At 44.1% G+C, this 24,059-nt stretch overlaps 1 protein-coding gene across 18 annotated transcripts in view; it reads left to right on the top strand.

The window, feature by feature from the left end:
• The window catches only part of DENND1A (DENN domain containing 1A), a 467,166-nt gene that overhangs the window by 274,818 nt on the left and 168,289 nt on the right, over window positions 1-24,059 (top strand). For all 18 annotated transcript variants that reach the window (XM_074330989.1, XM_074330982.1, XM_074330983.1 and 15 more), the window contains one exon: window positions 14,652-14,753. In XM_074330989.1, coding sequence (XP_074187090.1) covers window positions 14,652-14,753 — 102 coding nt within the window. The remainder of the gene's footprint in view (window positions 1-14,651; window positions 14,754-24,059) is intronic.

The following is a 24,059-nucleotide window of genomic DNA, read 5'->3' as shown; positions in this document are numbered from 1 at the left end:
ATGTGCCAGAATTTTTTAAACTTCAAATGAATGTGGCAGATGTTCATAAAAGTTTAGAAAAAGCTACCATAGGAAGACTTTTTAACCATTTTTATGACATTCAAATTTGTTGCACAGAAAGGAATGTAAATTATAACCTAGTGTTCTCGTTTGAAAAAAAGGTTATTTTGAGGAAAGACCTGATTCTAGTCTCCGTGCTCTTACAGGGCGCCCTTGCAGTTTGTCAGGTGGTAAGCAGGTCCCCTTAAAGTGACCGCCTTCCTTCCAACGTGACACGGTTATAGCTCACCGTCATTCTGATCCCTCCTCGGTCTTTCTATATCTTTCTCTCATTTAAGCAAACACTAACTGGAGTCTCGTGAGCATGATAGGCAAGGGTGTTGGCACAGGCCTGGTTTCTTCTTGGAGAGAATGATCATGTTCGCTGGCAGCTAGGAAATACCAGAGTGGGGCCCGATTACACCGTGACTGTTTCCTTTTATTCTCTCGACCTCGGCTTAGTTTGGGAGATGTTTCCGCAGCCCCTCTTCTGTGCTGTGTGTGGGAGCAGGGGCCCGGCCATGTCTGGTCGCTGGTGTTTCTCCTATTTGATACATGAAGCCCTTGCTGTCTAAGCCTCACAAACAACGCTGTGTGTACAGGCCTCAGAGTGACATTAGGGTATTTTATGACATCTCTTCCTGGTGGCAGAACAGCCAGGAAGGAGGAAGGAAAGGCAGTAGCAATGACACAGTTCCACATGGAGACTCAGGTTCGCCTGTAAACAAAGCTCTACCTAGGCCCAGTGTAGGGGCGCAGTTAGAATGTGGGCGCTGCATTCTGCTGCCCTACTTCTGCTTGTGTGACCTTGGGCAAGGTAAGTGACCGCTGAACTTTTTTCTCACCTGTAAAATGAGGGCAATGGCCGTACCTCCCCTGTAGGATTATTGGAGGATCCAGAGAGAGAATGGTTAGTGGGTGCCTAGCACTGTGTGGCACATAAAGAATTCAACAAACATTCAGCAACCATTGCTGTTTCTGTTTCCTCAGTGGCCTTAAAGCTGTTGACATTGTTAAGTTGATGACTTTAAAATCGTTTTTCAGGGACTTTTAGGCTCCAAGGGTCATACTCATCAGCCTCATTTCTAGGGAAAGAGAGTTTCAACTGATAACTTGTTTTGTACCCGCCCTATTTTCTCCTGGTTTTCAGTGCTGGAGAGGTAGTTCAGGGGTGGGAGTGGCGCTTCTCTAGGATTTGCTAAATGCCTCCCAGTCCCCTCTGGCCCCGCCCCTGCTGTAGTGACTGCTGGCAGCATGCTCTCTCTCTGTATCTTAGTTTCTTCATCTGTAATAGCAGTTGGTGCCCATCTCTGAGGAGTGTGGTAAAGATTAGATAAGGGAGTGCTGTATATGTCCAGCGTATCCCAGCGTCTGGCCTGTGGTAGGGAGGCAGTAAACATCCCTTTACAGTCGTAGTTTGAGAGGCTTCTGTGTACCAGGCATGGCCTCGTACTCCAAGTCTAATAGTGAATACACGTTGGCATAATCCCTGACCTGATGGAATTTTGTCTAGAGCAGATGTAGACGAGTAGAAAGTAACGGCAGTGAATTCGGGGTGCCATGGGCTCTGGTAGGGGAGACACCAAACCTCGCCTTGAGGGCTGTGCTTCTCAGCACACGGGAATGCCTAAACTGAAACCTAACAGGTAAGTAAGAATGCAGCCAGGGGACAGGGAACAGCATCTACAAAGACTTACAGTGTAGCCCATGGAGTTTTCCAGGAAGTCTGAGTAGTTCAGGGTCTGAGAGGAGCCTGAGGCCGAAGGGGGTGAGGGGGAGAGGAGAGCCGAGGCTGGCAGGCAGGCAGGGGCCTTGTGAGCCTGTGAAAGAGTCTGAACTTTACAGGGCAATGGAGAGCCATTGAAGTGTGTAAACAGGGGAGGGACATGGGCAGGCCTTCTCCTTCTGGGCCGTTGGAAGCAGTCCTTCCATATAAAATGCTGCGAACCTGCTTAACCGCCTTAATAAAGTAAATTGAGATTTGTAAAGATCAAGGTAATTCTGAAGTAAATCACACACCACAACCACTTATATAAAATTCAGATGTGTCAGCGTCCCACACCCAGGCTTCCCGGTGGGTTCCCTCGCTACCAAGCCATGGCAGAAGTGTTTGTAGTGATGACTCTCTTTGAGGTTTTAAGCACCACTTTTACTGGATTTTGTCTTTTCTTCTCTATTTTCAAGTAGTTTTTATGAACTAGATATTCTTTCTACAGCCCAGTTTGAGGATATACCTTTAGGTTATATACTAAGTGACAGTTCCAGGCAGGAGGGCAGGGGAGTGAGACCTAGGACCCAGTGCAATTTCAGGGGGTCTGTGGTGGGTGCACCAGGACCAGGGCCACGCTCACAGCAGTCCCCTCTCTGTCACCGTCCTGATCTAGGCTTAGCCCGGGCGCCCGGAAGCCTGATTTTGCAGATGCACCAAGTGCTGGGAACTCCACCGAGCCACCACTCAGGCACAGCATCCAGGTGCCAAGTTAAAGCTCCTCTTGGTCCTTGGCACCCAGGGCGACCTTGGTATCTGCAGTGGGGCTCCTGGTCTAATATGAGGCTTCTATGCAAAAGAACAGGATTTATTCATTTACAGACAAGAAAAGTAACTCTTTTTCCCTCTTTGCCTCTCAAAGAACCCGAGTTCCTGTCAAATGAGTTGGCACCATGTGAACTAGTTTTTTCCTTTCATTTTTCCTCTGGCATAGAAAGTCCTCAGTCCTCTTTGTTCGGTTTTGAGGATATTTGTTTTTAAACAGTTTCATTGTGAATAAGAGTGTTTCTTGTTTACCGTTTGCTTCTTTGCAGGACTCCACAGGTAAGCAGTGGGAAGGTATAGGGCACGCTTGCTAATGCTCAGGTTGGTGCGAACCGTGCGCCATGATTATATCCCATTATCAGAGGTGACTTGTGTGTCATAAGAACTGAGAAATTCCATGGGAGGTTTATTTGTTAATGCTCAGTAATCATGCTCCTGCTTTGTAAGAAGGCAACACGTGCATGAAGAATCCCATACCTGGTAGTTTGTCACAGGTTCATGAGGAGAGTGTTAGCAAGAAAGGGAAAGGCCCGGGATGAGGCTGCAACTTCTGAGTCCTTGCTCAGTGTCTAACTCTGGGCCAGGCACTTGACCGGTTGTCACTTTTGAGCATTTCTCAGCATCTCTCTGGCCAAGTAGGAGATACCTAGATTTACAAATGAGGGAGCTGGGGCTCAGAGAAGTAAAATCCTGTGCACACAGCCCTGAGCCCCCAGAGCTTGGTCTCTGCACCCTCCTGTTGGGCTGCATGGATTATCCCAAGCCCTGCCCCCAGCCTGGCAGAGAGGCTCCCTCCTTTGCCAGAGCTTTTCCTTCTCAGGGCGACCTCTGTGCCATGCACTGGGGTTTGTGGTGAGGGGAAAGGAGCGCTCGCATCTGGCGGCTCATATTCCTCCAGAGAAAAGCTTCAAGTACCCTGGTGACCGAGGCTGGGTTACTTACCCTCTCCATGGCTCCATTCTCTGATCAGGAGAATGAAGGTGATATTATCCATGTCACAGAGTTGTGAGAATTAACTGATATAATGGATGTGAAGAGCTTTTTAAAAATACTGTACAGAACATTATTCTTTGCAGTTGGTAATAACACTAAGAGGCAAAGGTTAGATCAGTGAAACCCTGGTGCTGCTTTATCATCTAAAGAAAAAGGTAATTGGACAGTAGTTTGGTTTTGCTGTAATTTCCTTAGTGTGTTATTTGTTGTCATGCAAAATCATCACATGTGAGGCTCTGTCACATGCCACGTTCAGAGTGAGCACCGGGCAGCTCTGTTCAGCTTCGGGCCTCCCGGAGCTCCTGGGTTTCGCCTGATGGCCGTCTCCTGAAAGCGCTCTCCTCTTCACAGTGGCATCTGCTTTTACAATGAGTGCAGTTCTTAAATGCCACTTACCCTAATGTTGGAATTAGTTAATATAAAACAGTTTAAAATTGTAGTAGTAATTTATGTAATCAAAGGGAACAAGTACTTCTGGCTGATTTAAGTATCTCTTGCAGTCAGTACATTTTCAGTCTAATTTGTTGTGACTGAAATGTTCTCTTGTGAGATGAGATAAGCCTCTGTTATAGATTAGAAGAACTGAGTAATTTATGAGGGAGAATCCCAGTAGAAAATGTGAAACCATCATTGATGCTTTTGTTTCCCAATTTTCCTATCATCACTTAGCTAGTCATTATGTGTGTAAGTTCCGTTTAGCAATGTTAAAACTGACTTCAAAGAACACGTAAAAGTTTATAAATTGTTACTAAGAGAAACTTGAACTAATCAGATTCCTGTCAGATTAAGATAAGAAGCCGCAAGCCGGAAGTTGTGCCGCAGAGTGGCACGGACTCTCGGGTTCTAGAGTTCTGTGAACCTCGATTCCCATTCTGCTAGCTCCCCCATTACTAGGTGGCTTTAACCACGCACCTCTGTTTAAAGGAGGGATCAGGTTAGCAGCGGGATAGAGGTGTGGTTGTTATCCCACAGTCTGACCGCTTGGTACAAAACTGCTCTTACGTTATCCTTAAGAGAGGCCTGTTGGAAATGCTTAGTAGTCACATCGACCATTGAATGAGAGTCGACCAGTATACGTGGAACTTGAGCCGTAGAATTTCTAAGTGGCGCCCCTTTGAGGGACGTGCAGGTTTCGTAGATGGGATGTTAAGGTGCCTCTTTGAGCCTCACACCCCTTGTTTATAAAATGGGTAGATTCCTGATTTCATAAGAGTTTTTAATGAGGAGTAAATGAGAAAATTTAGTGCGCACCATGTGTCAGGTACCAGTTAATGGAAGTTTTTACAGTAGCCCCCCATCCACGGGGGATTTGTTCTAAGATCTGCAGTGGATGCCTGAAGCCATAGATAGTTCTAAACCCTCTATAGACTATGTTTTTCCCCTACACACAGACCTGTGATAAAGTTTAATTTATAAAATAGGCACAGTAAGAGATTAACAACAATAACTCATATGAAAACAATAATTATAACAATACACTGTAATAAAAATTAAGTGAATGTGGTCTCTCTCTCCCAAAGTATCTGGAATTTTCCATTTAGTAGTCTCAGAGTGTGCTTGACCGTGGGTAACTGAAACCGGGGAAAGTGAAGCCACCGATAAGGGGGGACTCCTGGACATGTGTATCAATAGTATCTGCATGTAGAACTGATCGTTTTTCTTTAAAACGAGCTAAAAGACGACTACCTAAGGTTGGCTCGGCCCTCTTTTCAACCTCCTTTGTATTTTTCAGTGAGTGGCTTTTTCAGAGTTGACAGTAGCGTAAAGGCACTTTTGACGGAGCACAGCACATAGGACCGGTGACTTCATAAACTCCTTGCAAGTGATTAGGGGCGGGGCTGTCGTGGGAGCTCAGAGACCAGCCGCGCGATGATTGAAGAGCGGTACCCTTGGCCTAGTCAAATCCCACTTGGAATTCGGGCACATGTGGTTCTGTTTAACACCATGCTCCACAGACTCATGGTCCGGGTTTGTGACCGTCAGGCATTTGTTGTTGATATGTGAGGTCACCACAGTAGGGGTGTTTGTCAACCAAATTAAACTTCCTCCTAATGATCCAAAATAATTGATTCCGAAGGCTCTTAAGTGCTCCACGGCAGTGTGTAGGCAAAATGAAATCCAGCGTTTTCCACACAAATTACTGCCTGTTATTGTTTTGGGGTTTTTTGTTTGTTTTTGGTTTGCTTTTGTTGGGGAAAATGTGGATGGACCATGGATTTCGGGGGCAGGCAGTAAGCCCGAGTTTGAATCCCTGCTCTATCATTTATTTGTCTGTGTGTGACTTGGGCCAAGTCACTGTGCTTCTGTGTGTGTGTGTGCCCTAATACCTTCATCTGCAAAATGGGGGTACCTGCCTTAACGTGGTGACAGTAAGAAACAATATGACCTAAGTTCCATGTGCGTTAGCAGACCCTCACTCAATGGTAGATATGAGTATCAGTAAAGTCTTTCCAATAGGTATCTCTGAAGAAGCTAGCTTAATAACAATTCTGTACAAAGTGGTCAAAGTCTGATCAGTCACCGTCGTACCTTTTCTTTCCTGCTAAACTCATTTCTCCAGAAACTGCTATCTGTACTACACTTAATCATCCATAGAGAAAAGTGTGACTGAAATTGAAGTCTATAAACCTCTCCTTACATATTGTTTGATTCTCAGCTGATTTCAAACATTTAAAATTGAATATTTAAGATATATGCCACTTAGGCCACAAAAGGAGTGTGTTTTTCCTTTGCCCATTGAATTCAGACCTTATGACCTAAGCTCAGGCCTTGGAAGGTACAGAGTGGGAACAGTATATTATGTCTGTTTAGAATCGGAGGCATTGGCTCAGGACCTTTTCTAAGTGTGATCAAGTGGCACTAAAGTTTTCTTTTGTGGTTGGAAGTTACCAACATTCCACAGAGTGGTTTGTGTGTCCTGCCTAAAAAAAAATCCTTCCCTCCGTGTAAACCCAAATATCTGACAAAAAACTTAAGCTTCATACTGGGGCTGCCTGGACTCCTGGACATGTCTTTAACCAAATAGAATACGTTAAACCTTGGCATCAATTGTTTTGAAAGATCCAGTAATAATAAATTTATATCCTGCCTCTTTAGCGTTTTATTGCAACTATTTGCTACTGGCCGAATGGGTTAAATTATGAAGCTTGGTAAGTACATATGCACATTACCCATCCTTAGCTTTAGAAGAAACAAAAAGGAAGAAAAAGATAGCTATGATTTTGGAAGTCATCCCAATTTTTAAAAATAAGAGAATTTGGACATTTTGGAATATGGGCTTTTTTAAATGAAATTTCATGGAACTGAAAACAGTCAATTTTAGGTTTCCAAAAATTGTTTTGATTTTCATTGGTATAAATTTGCTGCACATGGTTTTAGGGAAGTTCTGAGAGATGCATTTGGGACTTCGGGGTTGATTTTTTTTTTTTTTTTTTGAGATTTGTGATTTATTTTTAAGAGGTATTTCTTTTCCCAACTCAAAGTATAAATCAGAGGAGACAGAGCTCCATTTCTAGGACAGCTTTTGGTAATGACATTGTTAAGCATTGCCAAACGACTGGACTTGGGGCTGAATTATTGAACATCATTTCAGCACTGTTCGGACAGAGCACAGCAGATTCCTCTCCCGTCATCTCCGAGTCAGAATCCCGAGGCCAAGTGATTTTGGCCATTCCATTAGCAGCAGCTGCTGGTGATAAGCAGCATGGGAGTCACCTGTGTAGGGTCAGGCTTATTGCACATCAAGATCCAGTAGTGTCGGAAGGGAGGGAAGATGCCCCGGAGGGGGCTCCAGGCCACCTGCTGGGAGAGGATCAAAGGGTTGAAAGGTCAGAGGGCGCAGCTCCTAATCACATACCAGTCTGGTGAAGTTTGTACCACTTATTTTGTCAACATTTTACTGAAATACGAGATGTACAGGGACACATGCATTCATCCTAAGTGTACAGCAAGGCAGGCACACCCGTGTAACCACCACCAGATCAGGAAACAACATATCACCACCTCCCCAGAAGCCTTTGGGCCCCCTTGTAGTCATCCTTCCTCGGACCCAAGGGTAACCATTATCCTGGGTTATCAGTACTATTTTAATTTCATTATATAGATGAGGAAACTGAGGTGCAGGGAAGTGAAAGGGTTTGCGGAAGGTGGCACCGTAGTAACTGGCAGAGCTGGGACTGAGACTCTGGCACGTGCTCCTGATACATAGCCAGGAGGAGAATGCTAGTTGGTGGCAGTTTAAAGCAACGTTTGGTCTGAAATCAGGGATTTACATTCTTACAGTCTTTGGAACGCTAATCCATTTCATTGATGTAACTTTGAAACTGCAAGGATAGAAACTCGCTTCTTTATAGCCTCCATTTTGCTCACCTACCACAGTCAGGTACTGTTAAAGCCGTTACTCATGTTATCTCACTGAACCCTCACAACACAGCTCTGCAGTAGGTAGCACTGTCCTCATTTTATAGGTAAGAAAACTGAGGCTCAGAAGCCAAGAACTTGCCGAGGTTACCCAGTAGCAGAGGCAGGGCTTGAATCTGGCTGGCTCATTCCAGAACCCATGGTCATCTTAACCACCATGTTAACTCCTATCTTACCCTCTGTGTCAACTGTGAATTAATTCTGCACTAATGAATCATGATAATTTTACCTGATTGTTCTCATTGCCATCATTACTGTTATTCCCATCGCATGCTCCAATCTGCTTCCGTGGGGCTGACGTCCATTTGGGCTTACGTGGACATCTGCTGCCAGGCCTGCCTCCCAGTAGAGTGGATCCAGCCACGGTGTTTCATTCATTTTCTAATTAGTGAGCATTCGCCCTGTGCCAGGCATGTCACTGGGCACTGGAGATGCAGAGATAGAGGGCCGGGCTCTGCCCTGACGATGGTCCTGGTGGAAGGACAACAGAAAAGACTGACTGTGTGCTGGCTCATTTACTCCTTGGTGCCCCCTCACCGACCCACAGCCTCCATCCTAGGCAGAGAGCCCAGCACTCAGCCGAGGGCACAGAGGTCGGTCAAGCTGGGTCCCTGCTCCTCCAGGTAGAGGACCAGCTACCATCCTCCACCTCCAGCCCTCAGCTTCCTCAGCCAGGGGGCACCATGTGTTCCTGACGACTGTTGTTCCCCCAGATGACGTTGCCAGTGCAAACCCTCGCTCTTCATTTTATGACATGGTTTTAAGTCCTACCTTTCTTTTGTCACTGGCTGCCCAATCCTTTCCCTGGACAGGCAGGATCACCGCAATCTGGGTGGCAGGCTGGTGTGGTTAGAACAAGTGTAGCTGGTATTTTATGTATTAGGGGGAAACCCACGGTTTCCGTACAACCAGCTTTAAAAAGTAAGGCTTAATAAAGCCTTCCTGGCTACAGTAGAGTGATTCTCAAATGGACCCCATTTTTGTGTAGGGAGGTATATCAGAATCTCTAGGGGCAGTGGATTTTTATGTTTTATCCTAAGAGGACATAGTGCAAAACAAAGTTAAAAAAAGAAGTCCTGGGCTAGACAAAAAAAGGAAGAAGCCAGGGAGCCAAACACAGCTGCAAATCAGAATGTACGTTGGGAAAAATTATCTTGTCGTGTAGCATTCATTCACCATCATTGATGCATTGTTATTTTTTACAGTCTATTGTGATTTTATTCTATGTTCTGGACCCAGTACTGATGTGTTTATCAACTTCATTGAGGTGTAATTTATGTACAGCAAACCATCCACTTACAGTGTATGACTCAATGAAATTTGACAGTTTTATACGTTCATGAAACCACCACCTCCACAATAAAGATAGAGAGTAATCCCATCACTCTCAAAAGAGCGTTCCTTTTTATTTAACAAATGCTTATCTTGAGCTGCTCGTGTGCCAGGCACCACTCTGAGTACTTTAAAAATGTTAACCCATTTCATCCTCATAACCAGCCTGTGAGGTAGGCACTGTTATCAACCCCAGTTTACAGAGGAGGAAACTGAGGCACAGAGATTAAGTGAAATGCCCAAGTTTACACAGAAATGGAGCTGGGTTAGAACTCAGACTGGCTTCCGGATGCTATGCTCTTGGCCTGTATGCTGTACTATGTCTCGTTCATTCATTCGTTCATCCATCCATCCAGGAATTGCCTGCTCTGGGGTACAGGCTGACAGTACAGACATCTGTCTGGTGACCCCAAGAAATCCACAGACTAGGGGAGGAATGGAATACCTGCATAAATAACTAGATTGACTTGTGACTGTGGTTGCAGGAATAACCAGAGGGGAGCACAGGGAAAGGCAAACTTCCTGCTGCCTCAGGCTCTGGAGTGAGGTTAGCGAGGCTCGGCTGAGTTCTCAGGAACCTTTGCCGGAGAGGGGACAGGCAGGCAGGAGAGCCACTGTTGGTAGAAGTCCTTTACATATACTCACGTATCCTCACAGCTCTGTGAGATGGGTCTTGTCACGATGCCGATGTTACAGACGAAAACCTGGGCTATTTGGAAGGGTGAGTGAATTGCCTCAGGCAACCCACGAGGTAAGGGGCAATCCAGGGGTGACATTATATTAGAGCCCACACATATCCTCTTGGCTGCCCCTCACCACCTCCCCTACTGTGATTTTTCCCCTCCCTGTCCTGAAAGATAGGGGTCAGGCTAAGTCTGTCTGTGACAAAGCATAAAGAGAAAGACATTTTTGATTAACAATATTTATGGGAAGATGCCATTTTTATGTATTTCTCTGTGCAAGAAATGCCATTTGGAAAGCTAGTGTGCATGTCAGTATTTTCGTGTTTTTTTTTTTCATTCTGAGAAAAAGCCTATAGAGTCTGGTGAGGGGACGGTTTGCAGCTGGCAGGAGATTTGGCATATGTTGTAACTAAAAAGAGAGGGAATGTGTTGGTGGGACAGGCTACGGAGAGCCGTCCCGGTGTGCCGTGGGACTAGCAAGCGTTTTAATTGGGTAGGCTTTTTGGAGGACTATTTTGACATCTGCTCGTGTCTTTGCTGATTTTTCTTCACTTGGAGTAGGAAACACAAGCTGTGGGTAAAATGACTTTAAAATAATTGGAAGTAAAGCTATCTTTCTCAAAGTCGACTTTGAGAGGGACACTTTTTTAAGAAGTGGAAGTAAATTCCACTTCTAGGAATCCGTCCTGAAGCACGAGGCTTTTTGCCTACAGATTTCATGACAATATTACATGTAATAATTTCTTAACAACTGGAAATAACAGCCAACGGAAGGGGCTTGGCTGGGTTTGTTTCCATGAAGTGAAACATTTTGTAACAATTAGTAATGATCTTGACAGCGCTCTTAATGAAGTGGATGGAGCATTGCTTATATGGTAATAAATGAGAAAATCAGAAAGAAACATTAGAATTGTTTCACCTGTGCTTTTAAAAGGAGGGATTGGGGCGGAGGGATGTGGAAGGAAACAGCAAAATGTTCTCTCCAAATGGAGGGATGAGGGCAACCATCATCTCTTCCTTGAACTTTTCTGTCTTCCACATTTTTTTACAGTAGGCATGTGTAGTTGTTATGATACAAACAGCAAAGAGAAAGCAGGTCCTGAGAGGGTTACTATAATGGCGTGCGCTACCTAGGAACTTGTTCTGAAGTCTGAGCATTGGTTTGGGGACAGCTTCACAAAGAGTTAGGCTTTCGAATCAGGTGGGGATCAGAAGGCAGCTCTGCCACCCACTAGCTGTGTGATTTGGGGCGTCTGTTTGACCTCTCTGAGCCTCATTTCCTCCTTCCCATGGAGATGATAGGATCTCTCTCAGAGCATGGGCGGGATTAAAGGACCTGGCACCCAATAACTGTCCCATTTCCTTCCCCAGCAGCACTTCCCACCTTCACCCCCAGTGTGAGGTTTTGGGGGGTTTTGTTTTTGCCTCTTTCATTCGCTTGTTTCCTTGAGCCCCTCAGGGATGAGGCCCCATCTGGCCGAGCTGGCCTCTGATTCTTTCCCTGGGGACACTGAGCTTCAGAAAGGCCCTTGAGTCCACGCCAGCGCCTTTGGAAGAGGCCTTGCCACCGGGAGGGCAGATTGTCCTGTGAGAGGAAACTGTGTAGCCCCAGCTCCTGCCTGGAGCTTGGTGCTTGGTGCTTGGGCATTTTGGTTACTAAGGGGACCCTGGCCTGCCAAGTCCGAGAAAAGGGCCAGGTTTTCTCCTCTTCTTCAGCCTGCACCATTGTTGGAAAAAGTAAACACTCCACACAGCTCCACCAGCAAGTCGTCTAGTCCAGAGTGGGAGAAATCAAAGGCCTGTCCCAGCCCTGCCTGGGGAGCCCACAAGGGCTGATCTGTGCTGCTGACCCCCTGGGAACACGGAAACAATGCCAGGTCTGCTACACTCATTGCACCCTCTCAGCCGCTGAGGCCTCTCTCCAGCGGCTGGACCCCCGACCCACTTCTGTTTGGAGATTTTGGAAAGTCAGAAGCAAAATAGGCAATTGTGGGGTGCAGCAGCGCGCAGCCTCGTCCTCGAGTCCCCGGCTGCATTGTGGCTGAGCCCTTCATGGTCCCTTCTCTGATTCTGTTTCTGAAATGAGAGCCCAGCTGTCAGTTAACAAGAAGGGGCCAGAGGATTCTTGCCATTGCAGCTTTCTGACTGGCCGTGGCTGGCGCATGTATCCTAAGCGTAGTCGCTGCTGTTTGTAAGCCCCTGCTCTGGCTCAGCACTGTGCTCGTGTCACCGCTGAGCCTCATAGCGGCCCAGGGGAAATGGAGTCAGGAGGGAGGTCACAGTTATTCTCTTGATTTTATAGATGAAGAAGCCCCAGAGTAGCCACATAACCTTGGGGAAACCACTTCACCTCTCTGAGCCTCAGTTTCTCATCTCTGAAATGGGAATGGTGCTACCTCACCTGTAGCTACCTTGCTGAAAATGAAAGAATCTGTGGGAATGTGCTGTGTGAGCTCGGAAGTGTGACAGAAGTGAAAACGCTTGTCACTGAGGCCATTTTTGTAACTTCCTGCTGGCACACTGCTAGGTATTTAACCTGTTGATTGCTAAGGGAGGCAACCAAGGAGCCCTGGGCAGTTTGCCACGCGTCTTAATGTTCCCATCTGTAAAATGGAGGTTGTGCTTTGTGAAACACTAGTGATATGTATTACTGTCAACGCTGTTTACCGATAGCATTTTACCCTGTAAGTAAGGCAGTCAGTTAATATGAGTTGGGTTTGGGGGGAGAATAAACTGAGGAGGAGGCGCTTTGTCTGTGGGCAGTTAGTGAAAGTTTACCAATTGATAGGTTTGTGGACAAGCCCTGGGGGCCTGAAGAAGTCAATAGCAGAAGAAGTCTGAGGCTCCTGGGCTTGTTAGGTGGCGGGGCTCCAGGATTCTGTCCTCTGGAGTGTTACTCCAATCTTAGGAACTTTCTGACCAGCATGGCTCCGGCCCCCTGCTGGGAGGAATCTGGAAATGTTCACTTAGGTACGAAGTTGTGTCCTAGAGGCTGGGGTGTGTGACAACAAGCGTGGACCAATATGAACGAGCACTTGCCGAATGCCAGTCATTTGTCGGTGCTGGTTATTACGCAGTGGTGAGCCACACAGGGGAGCCCCTGGAGGGGCCCACACCCCAGCAGGGGAGGCAGGCAGGCAGGCACGGGGGTACTGGGGCTCAGTGACATGGGCTGCATGGAGCGCAGTCTCACTGAGGGTGTCTTGTGACGAGGGGGATGGTGGTGCTGTGCAGAGAGCGTGGGCTGTGCAGGCAGCCGGTGTGTGTCACCTCCGCCCTTCAGCTTACCTGTCTGTGCCTCATTTTCTGCAAGTTACATGAAATGAGCGTTTGATAAGAACTGAATGACTGAAAGTAGGTAAAGTGTAGAATAAGCACCAGTAGGCTCCTAGTACATGGTACTTGTTACCCATTTCCAGGGCATTCTCAGACTCAGCGTAGCAGCCATCGGGACGTCCAGCTCCGTCTCGCACACAGTGCCCGCTCCGGGGAAATCAGAAAAGGCGTCTCCTCCCTCCTACCAGGACTTCTCCCTACTGATGCCACTCGACAGACACATAGATTGGCAGTTTTCAGCCCCAGCTTGGCTGGCTGGACATCCTTGTGCAGTGCTTGCTTACACAGTCATATGTGGTAGCTCCAAAGTGTGGCCAATAATGAAATTGGTCCCTTACATATAGGGTGACCATATGTCCCATTTTATGCCTTTTGCCCGGACATGACATGTTGTCTTTTACATCTATAAGATCTTTCTACTTAACCAGTGCACAATGAAATAAAGACTATTCTAAAGAAATGAGCTTAGATCTGTGAGGGGGTAGGAGTATTGAATGAGATTGGGAGTGGGGGGTAGGCAGGAGAAAAACGGAGATGGATTCTAGCAGCGGGTAAATAGTGTGATTAAAAATTGAAAACTCAGGCTACACACAATCTTGTACTTCCACAGACTGTGGGAGAGTTGCTTCCAGGTGGTGGGCTCTTCTTTTTCCAAATCAGTCCTTTATCCCTTCCTCCCCTCACCAAACATGAGCCCCTCGTCGGCACAAGACTCCCTTTTCTGTACCAGTAGGATCATGGCTTATGGCCGCAGCCTCTGAGCCATGACTTAGCAGCTGGATTTCCATGGAAGATGGAACCAAGTTTAAAGCATGACCTTCTTACTTAAGGTCTAAGAGAAATGTTAACCCTCGGCCATACACCATATTCCACACCCAAGAATGACAAGAGCCAACAGAGAGATGGGCACGTAGCCTTCGGTAAATGAGAGGCAGATGTCATGAGAGCCTCTCTGTATATCAGAAGTCCTGGGCCAGAGCTTTAGATCTCAGCTTCTATTTTAAAAATTGGGGAAATATAGGGAAAAAAATAACCCTGGGGTATAAAGACCTCTCTTCCTAGCTGTGTGACCTGGGGCACATTAACTTAATCTCTGTGGAACCCTTTCCACTCCTGGGGCTTGGGGGTGACACAGAGTTTTTTTGTGACAGTGAAATAGCCTCACAAATGTGAACCAACTAGCAGTGGGCCTGCCCCTGAGTAAGCCTTTGTCAGCTGTTTTTCCTATTCCCTTCCCCAGAGAAGACCAGGGGAAATACCGGTGTCTCGTGATACTTCAATGACTTTCTCCTTTGGAATTTTTTTTTTATTTGCAGAAAGTCAGAAACATGGCCCTGGATGACGTCGTGATCCTGAACGTGGACACCAACACCCTGGAGACACCCTTTGATGACCTCCAGAGCCTCCCGAATGACGTGGTGGGTAATGAGATGAGCCCGTGGGGTTCTGAGTCCTGGGAGTGCATGCGGTGGAGCGAATGTGACATGCCCCTCTGGGGAAAGGGAAGGGGGATGGCCATGGCGTTCCTGGGGCCGAAGAAGGACACTGTGTTTCTCTGATCTCTTGGGAACCTTTGTCCCAGTGAAGAAAGTTGGGAGGGGGTTCACTTTTTAGGCTTTCTTTTGCTCTCAGAACTTTCATCTGAAAGGCTGTGAAGAGTCCCAGGGCCTAGACAGCTCCCCTTTCCGGGGCAACTTGGGGGGTCTTGCTGTCCCGCCCCAGCACAGCGTCCCCAGAGGTGGGCGCGAGGGCTTTCAGTGTGAGGGATTTGGGGCACTTCAAACCTACATTTTTTTCCTGGACCATCATCAAACAGCCATTTTCCCACTTAGCAGGGTATCTCCTGACAGTGCTCTGAAGGTGGCTTCATGTCCCCTACCTCTTTCTTTGTACCTCTTTGTATCTCAGGACGTGGGCTCTAGTTAGCAAAACGCTACTGGCTGCCGCATTTGCCAGGCTAACACATGACATCCCTGTCTCGTGATGCTCCTCAGAGCTGCCTGGTGGCGGCTGTTTGAAGCAGACCCAGTGTCCCCCATTGTCCCCGTGAGTGAGGAGGATTGGGCTTGCTGGGAAACAGTTCCGATGTTTCCGGTTTGATCTCCCTGGTTCTGCCTGCAAGAAGATCTGTAGAGTTCTTTTGACTTCCAGATGGCGGCGTGTGCTGCTGAGGTGGGACAGGGTTTGTGTCGTGGCCGTGGCACTGCCGGGAGTCCTGGTGGCACCGGGGGTTCGCTGTCTGGAAGGGATTGCTGTTTGCTGGTGAATGGCTTGCAACAAGGTTTCATACTCCTCTGTGCATAACTCACTGTGAGATTTTGAGGGTGTCATTTGTGCTCTGTAAAGATGTTCCATTTGTAGCATAATTAAACAATGGCTAGCGTTCATTGACTTCCTGTATGCTAAGCATTGTACTAAGCATTTGTCATTGACCTCTCATTTCCTCTTCACACACTCTAAGGAAGGTATTTTTCTTATTCCCACTTTACCCAGAACTAGAAAGAGGGGGAGCCAAGAAGTGAACCCAACTCTGTCACTCTACAGAGCCACCCCACTGCCTCTCTCGGTGCTTTCTGCATTCATGATCGCATTCAGTTAGCCTCACAGTGCTGTGGAGTAGGTGCTGTCCTTTGCACAGGGAGGAAAGGACCTCAGAGAGCGCAGACCTTACAGCCCGGCTGAGGCAGAGCTGAGCTTGGAACCCCAGTCTGGACAACACCAAAGCCTGTGCTGCTTCCTCTCCATGTCCACTGATGCCCACGCTGATGCAGAGAGGTCAGAAGTAGGAAAGATAAAAGTCCCAGACACTGTGAGGTTTGCTTTCCATCGTGTCCCAACAGGTACGTGGTTGGTACCTTAGGGCCTCCTGACCATAATTTGAGTTCCTTTGGTCCAAGGACTGCTACCCCAGTTCCCTTTCAGTGCAAAGTGCTCCTTTTAAGCCACAGGTGTCTTAGATATGGACCTTGTAACTGCTAAGTGAATGTGGTAAGTGAACCTGAGACATATCATGTGCAAGGAGCGGCCAGGGGCCTGGGGCAGCCCCGGATCAGTGGCTGGGGGCTCAGAAACCATGGAGTCGGCTGACTGGTCCCCTCTGTAGCGCTCTGTCCCCATCCTGGGCATGGGGTGCAGAAATGCAGCCGACCTAGGCCCCTCCTTCAAAGAGTACGTCCCAGTAGGAGAAGCAGATGTGTCAATTACATATATATCACAGTATACGAAAATAGGGGCCACAAAGAAAGTAGAAATCAGGCACAGAAGGGTCCAGGGGTCAAAATTTGGGGGAGGGTAATGGAAGCTTCCTGAAGATGGCACGTTCCAAGATGCCTTTGAAATGATCGACAAAGTAGCCTCAAAGAACCAAAGTCACTAGGGCATGTTATTTTCCCTCTTAGCCTCAGCTTCCCATCTTGAAAAAAGAGTACGGGGCCTATTATTAGGATCGTTGTGGCAAATAAGTGAGATGGCCACGCCTGCCAGATGCTTTACGCCGTGCTCACGTGTTGTCAGCATTCAGTAAACGGCACCCGCATTTGTTTTTAGTAAAATCGTTGTTAATAAGTACAGCCAGGGTGAGAGGACAGTTCGTTCGCTAACAGCCCTCCGCCTGTGCATGAAGAGCACCTCCTCGTTTCCAAGCTCGTTTGTGGCAGGGTTGAGAATGTTCTATAGCAGTGGTTTCCAGCATGGGGCTGTCGACCCATTAGAGACTCCAAAGAGGGAATGTGGTCCATGGGGACTTATTGTGTTAAAGTGGAATCCATAGGTTTGATTCTGTAAGTCTGTGTGAGCTGTTGAGTCCTTGAGAGGAGAAGCCACGCCCTGCCCAGCTTCGAATCCCCTGCATCTAGCGCAGGACCAGGTCCTTGCAGTGTATCCGCATCGGCCTAACCACAGGTGCCCTCCTAATCTTGCCTTTTGCCGAAGCTGCTCGTTGACTGTATCGGACAGATTCTGCTGCTTCAACATTCTCCAATCCTCTTCTCCATCCCTCCTAAACGCCACTTGAACAAGCTCTCGTTTCTCTCCTGCTGTTATCAGCAGCCTCTGAACTGGCTCTTGGGACTCCAGCCCTTCACCCTCATGCACCAGAGTGACCGTCGTACAACATAAAGTTAACTGTATTTCCCTCCTGCTTAAAACCATTTCATCAATGAATATAATTTTTTAAAACTGTATAAAGATAAAAAATCTTTCTGTAACTTCCAGTACCTGCAGCAACTTCCTTTTGCCAGTTTCAGAATTAGAGAGACCTGTATTTAAATCTTGGCCCCTTCACTTACTAGCCATGTGATGGCCAAAATTACTTAAGCTCTCTGAGCCTTGGTTGCCTCATAGGCTGTTGTGAGAATTAAATGTAATGTACATAATGTATGTAAAGCACATCCGAGGAGCGCGATAGATTGTAGTTACTGGTGATGCATTATGGATGCAAATGAAGACTAGCTTGGCATTCAAGGTCCATGATATGACCCTCCTGTTTCTTTCCGTAGCTTGAGCTTTCTCCCCTCCTTGCTTCAAACCCTATGTTATAGGTGTTTGGAACCGGTAGTATTTCTCCCAAGTTTCTATGTTGTTTCATAACTTCATACGTTGCATAGAGAGTTTCTTTTGTTCCAAATGCCCTGCTGCATCTGTCAATCTTTTACTCATTCTTCAAGACGTAACTCTAAACTTTAGGCTATAAAAACCTTCCCTGACCTCTCCAAGTAGATTTAACCATATCTTTCTCTGTGTCCGTCCCCACAGCCCTTTATATTGCTTGTATAATTATACTGATCATCCAGCGATCATTTATTACACATTTCTGGCTTTCCCCTTTAATTATGAGTTCTTTGAGGGCAGAAATCAAGTTTTATTCATCTTTGTTTCCCAGGGATCTAGCAGCCACTGAATAGATAGATGGAAGGATGGAGGGGACATATGGATTGGGTTATTTTAGTAGATGAAATCTTGCAAAACATGGCATCCGTGCTGGAAATTTTATTAAAAGAGGCCTTTGTTCTGCTTCTAGCCATGATGGAATAATTGGAGCTAGATTTCTCCCCCCGACAATAATAACTGAAACTCAGGACAAATAGGAAAACAACTGTTTTTCACAAATTAGACAACAGGTAGTGCAGGAGTATGACCCGTGAGAGAAAGGAAGCAAATGAGGTGAGGCCTGTGATCCCCCAGGCTTTCCGCCTTGAGGCATTTTCTGGACCCTGGGCGAGGCGTGGGATCCCCAGCAAAGCGCAGCTGTCTTGCTGAGTTGAGGGGTTAGAAATCTGAGTTTGAGGGAGAGGTGGTTTAAATGTGTGGATCAGGGTACCAGACAGGAGGGAGCTACTCTGCAAATAAGCTCCTGAAATCTGACTGTGTCCTCTTAACTAATCTGCTGATGACTGATCTGCCCACATGTAGGGTGCAGCTCACAGACTAGGAATCATCCAGGTTCTGACCAGCCAGGATAAAGAGATCTTGTTGATCACTCGGGACAATCACCTGAGACCCCAAGAGCCATGCCTTGGTAGTACGCTAAATTAGTTCTCGAGTCAAGATTATTTTAGCCCTGCCCTCACAGCTTAAAATCAAGCCTTGAGGAGCATAGGAGAGGGCTTCAGGGATGCTGGTAATGTGTCGATTTTTTTTTATCTCAGTGCCAGTTCAGTGGGCAAGAATTCATGAAGCTGAACACAAATAACATTTGTATTTGTATTTTTTTTATTATTAAACTTCAATAAAAGTTTTAAACAAAATTGTTTCTTTAAAAAAAAAAAAAAAAGGCCTTGAAAGGATCAACCTGATATGTGAGAAATTCAACCTCCTGTCAAAATAAACTTCAACCCTCTTTAAAAGAAGACAACAAAATCCAATATTCAACAACACAGCATTCACAGTAACTAGCATCCTGTCAAAAATGTACTAGACATGTTGAGAATCAGAAAAATGTAACCCATAACCAAGAGGAAAATTAGTCAATAGAAACAAACTCAGAAATGACAGACGTGATAGAATTATCAGACAAGGACTTCGTGATAGACATTATAAAGTTTATAAATATATTCATGAATTTAAAGGAAGACCTGAACTTAATGAAGAGAGAAATGGGAGATATGAAAAGAATGAAAGGGAACATCTAGAGGTGAAAAATATAATACCTGGGATGAAAACTTCACTGATAGGATTAAAATGATATTAGACACCACAACTTAAAAGATCACTGAACTTGAAGACATACCAATGAAAACTATCCAGTATGAAGCAGAGAAAGGAAAAAAACTGGAAAAGATTAACAGAGGCTTCAGGACCCATAGCCCTATATCAAGAGGACTAATCATATTCATGTTATTTGAGTCCTAGAAGGAGAGCAAGGTGGGGAAAGTAAAAAAATATATACATTTAAAGAGATTGTAGCCAATATTTTTTTTGGATGAAAATGATTAACTCAGAGTTACGAGAAGCTCAATAAACCTCAAGCATAATGGACCCAAACAAAGCCACACAAAGGATACATCATGAAATTACTCAATATCAGTGATAAAAACGAAAAGCTTAAAATTAGCTAGAGAAAAATAGACGTTATATAAGAGAAAGAAGTAATGGCAGGAGACTTCTTGTAAGAAACTACACAGTCACAGATAATGGAATGATATTTTTAGAATAATACAGGTATATTTTATCAAGCTAGATGTTGTCCTGTGAAAATATCCTTCACAAACGAAGGCAAAAGTAAGACTTTTTCAGAAAAATAAAAAGTGAGAGAAAGCATTGTCAGCAGACCTACACTACAAGAAATGTTCGAGGACGTTCTTCAGATGGAAGAAAAATGATACCACAGAGCACCTTGGACAATAAGAAGTGAAAAGTGCCAGACGTGAGTAACTGTGGTGGAGAAATGGCAGACCCTACCTTAATCAAGCTGCCAAGTATAACATCACCAGTGATGTCGTGCCTGTCACGTAACTCTGATATGATGCAAAGAGAAGGATCCGTCACCTCTCTGCTATTCTTCCCAAAACCCCAGTCAAATCACGGCAGAGAAACTGCAGATAAGCCCAAATTTAAGAGCATTCTATAAAATGTGTGACCAGTACTTCTCAAAACTGGTAAGGTCATAAAAAACATAAGAAAGACTGAGGACCTGTCACAGACCAAAGGAGACCAAGACAGCATGACAACCAAATGCAATGTTGGGTTGGATCCTAAGGGAGAAAAAGGACCTTAATAGGAAAACTGGTGAAATCACAATACAGTTTGGAGTTTAGTTAATAATAATGTGCCAATGTTGTTTTTTTACTTTTGACAAATATAATAATATAAGATATATTAAGAGAAACTGATACTGGGAGAAGACTATATGGATCCTCTCTATATTATTTTTGCTACTTTTCTGTAAATCAAAATATTTTAAAATAAAAGGTATATTTTTAAAAAAAACAAAAGGAAATAAGGGAGTGTTATGAGCAACTTTATTCCTATAATTTTGATAAATTAGATGAAATCAACAAATTCCTTAAAATACACAAATTACAGAAAGTGACTCAAGAAGAAATAGAAAATAGAAGAATAGTACTGTTTCTATTAAAGAAATCTGAATTTGTAATTAAAACATTCTCACAAAGAAAACTCCAGGCCCAGATAGTTCATCAATTAAGAAAGGAACACTTCCCACCTTATTTTATGAGATCAGCATTACCCTGACATGAACACCAAACAAAGAATTTACAAGAAAACTATCGACCAATATACTTCATAAATGCAGATGTAAATATCTTGAACAAAATATTAACAAATTGAATCCAGCGATACACAGAGGATGCCAAAAAAATGTACACATACTTTAAGAAGGAAAAAACTGTATTAAAATTGTAAAACAACGAATGATGCGAGCATTCATTTGATTAACACCATCTTTTAAGCAAACATCGTACTACACTTTGCTACCGTAATTCAATTCAACTTCAAAAAGTAGTACATAGATAACATTTCTTAAAATGGGTACATTTTTTTTGGCATTCCTGGTATAAAAAGGATAATACTTCATGATCAAATGAATAAAGGGTGGTTAAATATTTGAAAATCAATGTGACTTACCATGTCAACCAACTAAAAAAGGAAAACTATATCAAAACACATGGAAAAATGTGTTTTAGGAAAAATTCAACACTTGTTCATGATAGAAGCTCTTAACAAACTAGGTATCTTCGTTGTGATAAAGAGCATCTAGGAACCCACAGCTAACAAAAACTACTCAATGGTGAAAGGCTGAATGCTTTCCCTCTGTGAATGAGAACAATAAAGGATGTCGGCTCTTCCCATTTCTATTCAGCATTGTACTGGAGGTTCTAACCAGTTCACTAAGACAAGAAAAAGAAATAAAAGCCTTAAAGATTAGAAAAAAGGGGGAAAAAAATGTCTTCATTCAGACAACATGATCATATATGTGGAAAATCCTAAGGAATATCATAAATGAATTTAGCAAGGGTCAAGGGCAGTACACAAAAATCAAGTGTATTTCTGTATACTGGTAACGTGCAATTGAAAAGGAAATTTTTAAAATACCATTTAAAATAGCATACTAAATATGAAATACTTAGGAATAAATTAACCAAAATATGTGCAAGATTTGCATACTGAAAGCTATAAAACGTTTCTGAAAAAAAATTTAAAAGACCCAAACAAATGGAGAGATATTCCATGTTTTGGGTTAGAAGACTCAATATTTTTAAGATGTTAATCTTTCCTTAATCTATAAATTCAGTATAATCCCAACCCAAATTCCAGATAGCTTTAGAAGGAAAAACAGTAATAAACTTGATGAGCTGATTCTAAAATATCTATGAATATGCGAAAGATCTAGAATAGCCAAAACAATGTTGAAACAGAACAAAGTTGCAGAACGTAAATTACCCACTTTTAAGATTTACTATAAAGTTACGGTACATGTAGATAGACAGTGTAGTTAGACATACAATTCAGTAGAACAGAATAAACAGCTCAGAATTAGACCTACACATAAATGGTCTATTAATTTTCAACAAGTAGCCTAAGTAATTCAATAGAGAAAAGAAAATATTTTTCAACAAATGCTACAGGAATATTTGACTATATCCATATGGGAAAAAATGAATCTTGACTTTCACCTCATGCAAATATTGGTTTAAAATGGATTATAGACCTAAACATAGAAGCAAAAACTATAAAATAAATGGAAGAGAATGTAGGAGAAAATCTTCATGGGGTAAGAAAGAGTTCTTAGATAAGAAACAAAAAGTGCACACCATAAAAGAAAACAAAAGAAATTGAACCTCATGAAAGGTAAAAACTTATGCTCTTCAAAGGACACCATTACAAAAAATGAAGAGACAAACCACAGACCAAGAGAAAATACTTCAATACATATATCTGCAAAAGGACTTTTATCCAGAATCTATAAAGAATCCTTAAATTCAATAATAAGAAGACGGCCCAATTAAAAAGTGTGCAAAAAACTGTTGAAGCGAACCGCAACAATAAAAGATATTCAAATGGCCAATAAGCACATGGAAAGATGCTCCATGAGGGTGCAAATTAATTCTCACCCTGAGGGTGCCACTCTATACCCACTGGTATGGCTAAAATAAAAAGACTATACAGTTTTTATAAGTGTGTATATTAGACATGTTTACTATAAGACCAAGCAATCCCACTCCTAGGTATTCACTCAAGAAAACGAAAACTTATATATACAAACACCTGTATGTGAATGTTTTTAGCAGCTTTGTTTGTAATCACCAAAAACTGGAAACAATCCAAATGTCCTTTAACTGGTGAAGGTATAAATGCAGTGATATGCCTATAAAATGGAGTACTACTCAGCAATAAAAAGAAACTATTGATCTGTCCCACAAAATGGGTGAATCTCACATTATGCTAAGCGAAAGAATATTTATATGACATTCTGGAATAGACAAAACGTGAAGAGATAGAAATCAGATGAGTGGTTGTCAGGAGCTTGGGGTGATAGGCACATGGCTATATGCATCTTTCAAATTTCATGGAACTCATCACTGAAAGCAGTAGATTTTACTATATGTAACTCATACGTCAGTAAACCTGACTTTAAAAATGTTTTAGAGACTGACAGTACCAAGTGTTGGAAAGGATGTGGCACAACTGACCTGGTCCTCTCGTCACTGGTTATGGGCGCATAAAATGGTAAAACCACTTTGGAAGACAGTTTGGCAGCTTTCTATGAAGTTCATCTTACACCTACCATATAACCCAACAACCCCACTCCTAGGAATTTATCCCAAAGAAATGAAAAAATGCATCCAAACAGGTTTGCATGTGAATGTTTATGGCAGCTTTATTCAGAGTAAACACTACCTGGAAGCAACCCTAATCTCCATCAGCTGGTAGATGAATAAACAATGTTAGAGCCCTTATTTTTTATTCCTGAGTAAGTATTCCATTGTAACAGGCTTGTGATACACAAAACAATTTGGATGAATCTCAAATATATTACACTGAGCAAAAGAAGCCAGACACATAAGAAAATGCTGTTTGGTTTCATTTATGTAAAATTCTAAAGACAGAAAGCTAGACTAGTAGTGGATGAGAGCAGATCAGAGGTTGCCTTGGGCTGGAGTGGAGGCAGGAAGTGACTGACAAGGGCCCCAAGGAACATTTTGGGCTGAAGGAAATGTTCTCTTTCTTGGTTGTGGGGTTGTGGTTACACAGATGTGTGCATTAGT

This window comes from Rhinolophus sinicus, linkage group LG04 (genome assembly GCF_036562045.2).
Source record: "Rhinolophus sinicus isolate RSC01 linkage group LG04, ASM3656204v1, whole genome shotgun sequence".
NCBI classification, from domain to species: domain Eukaryota; kingdom Metazoa; phylum Chordata; class Mammalia; order Chiroptera; family Rhinolophidae; genus Rhinolophus; species Rhinolophus sinicus.
Note: the sequence above shows the minus strand (reverse complement) of the source record. Positions and strands in the feature narration are given on the sequence as shown.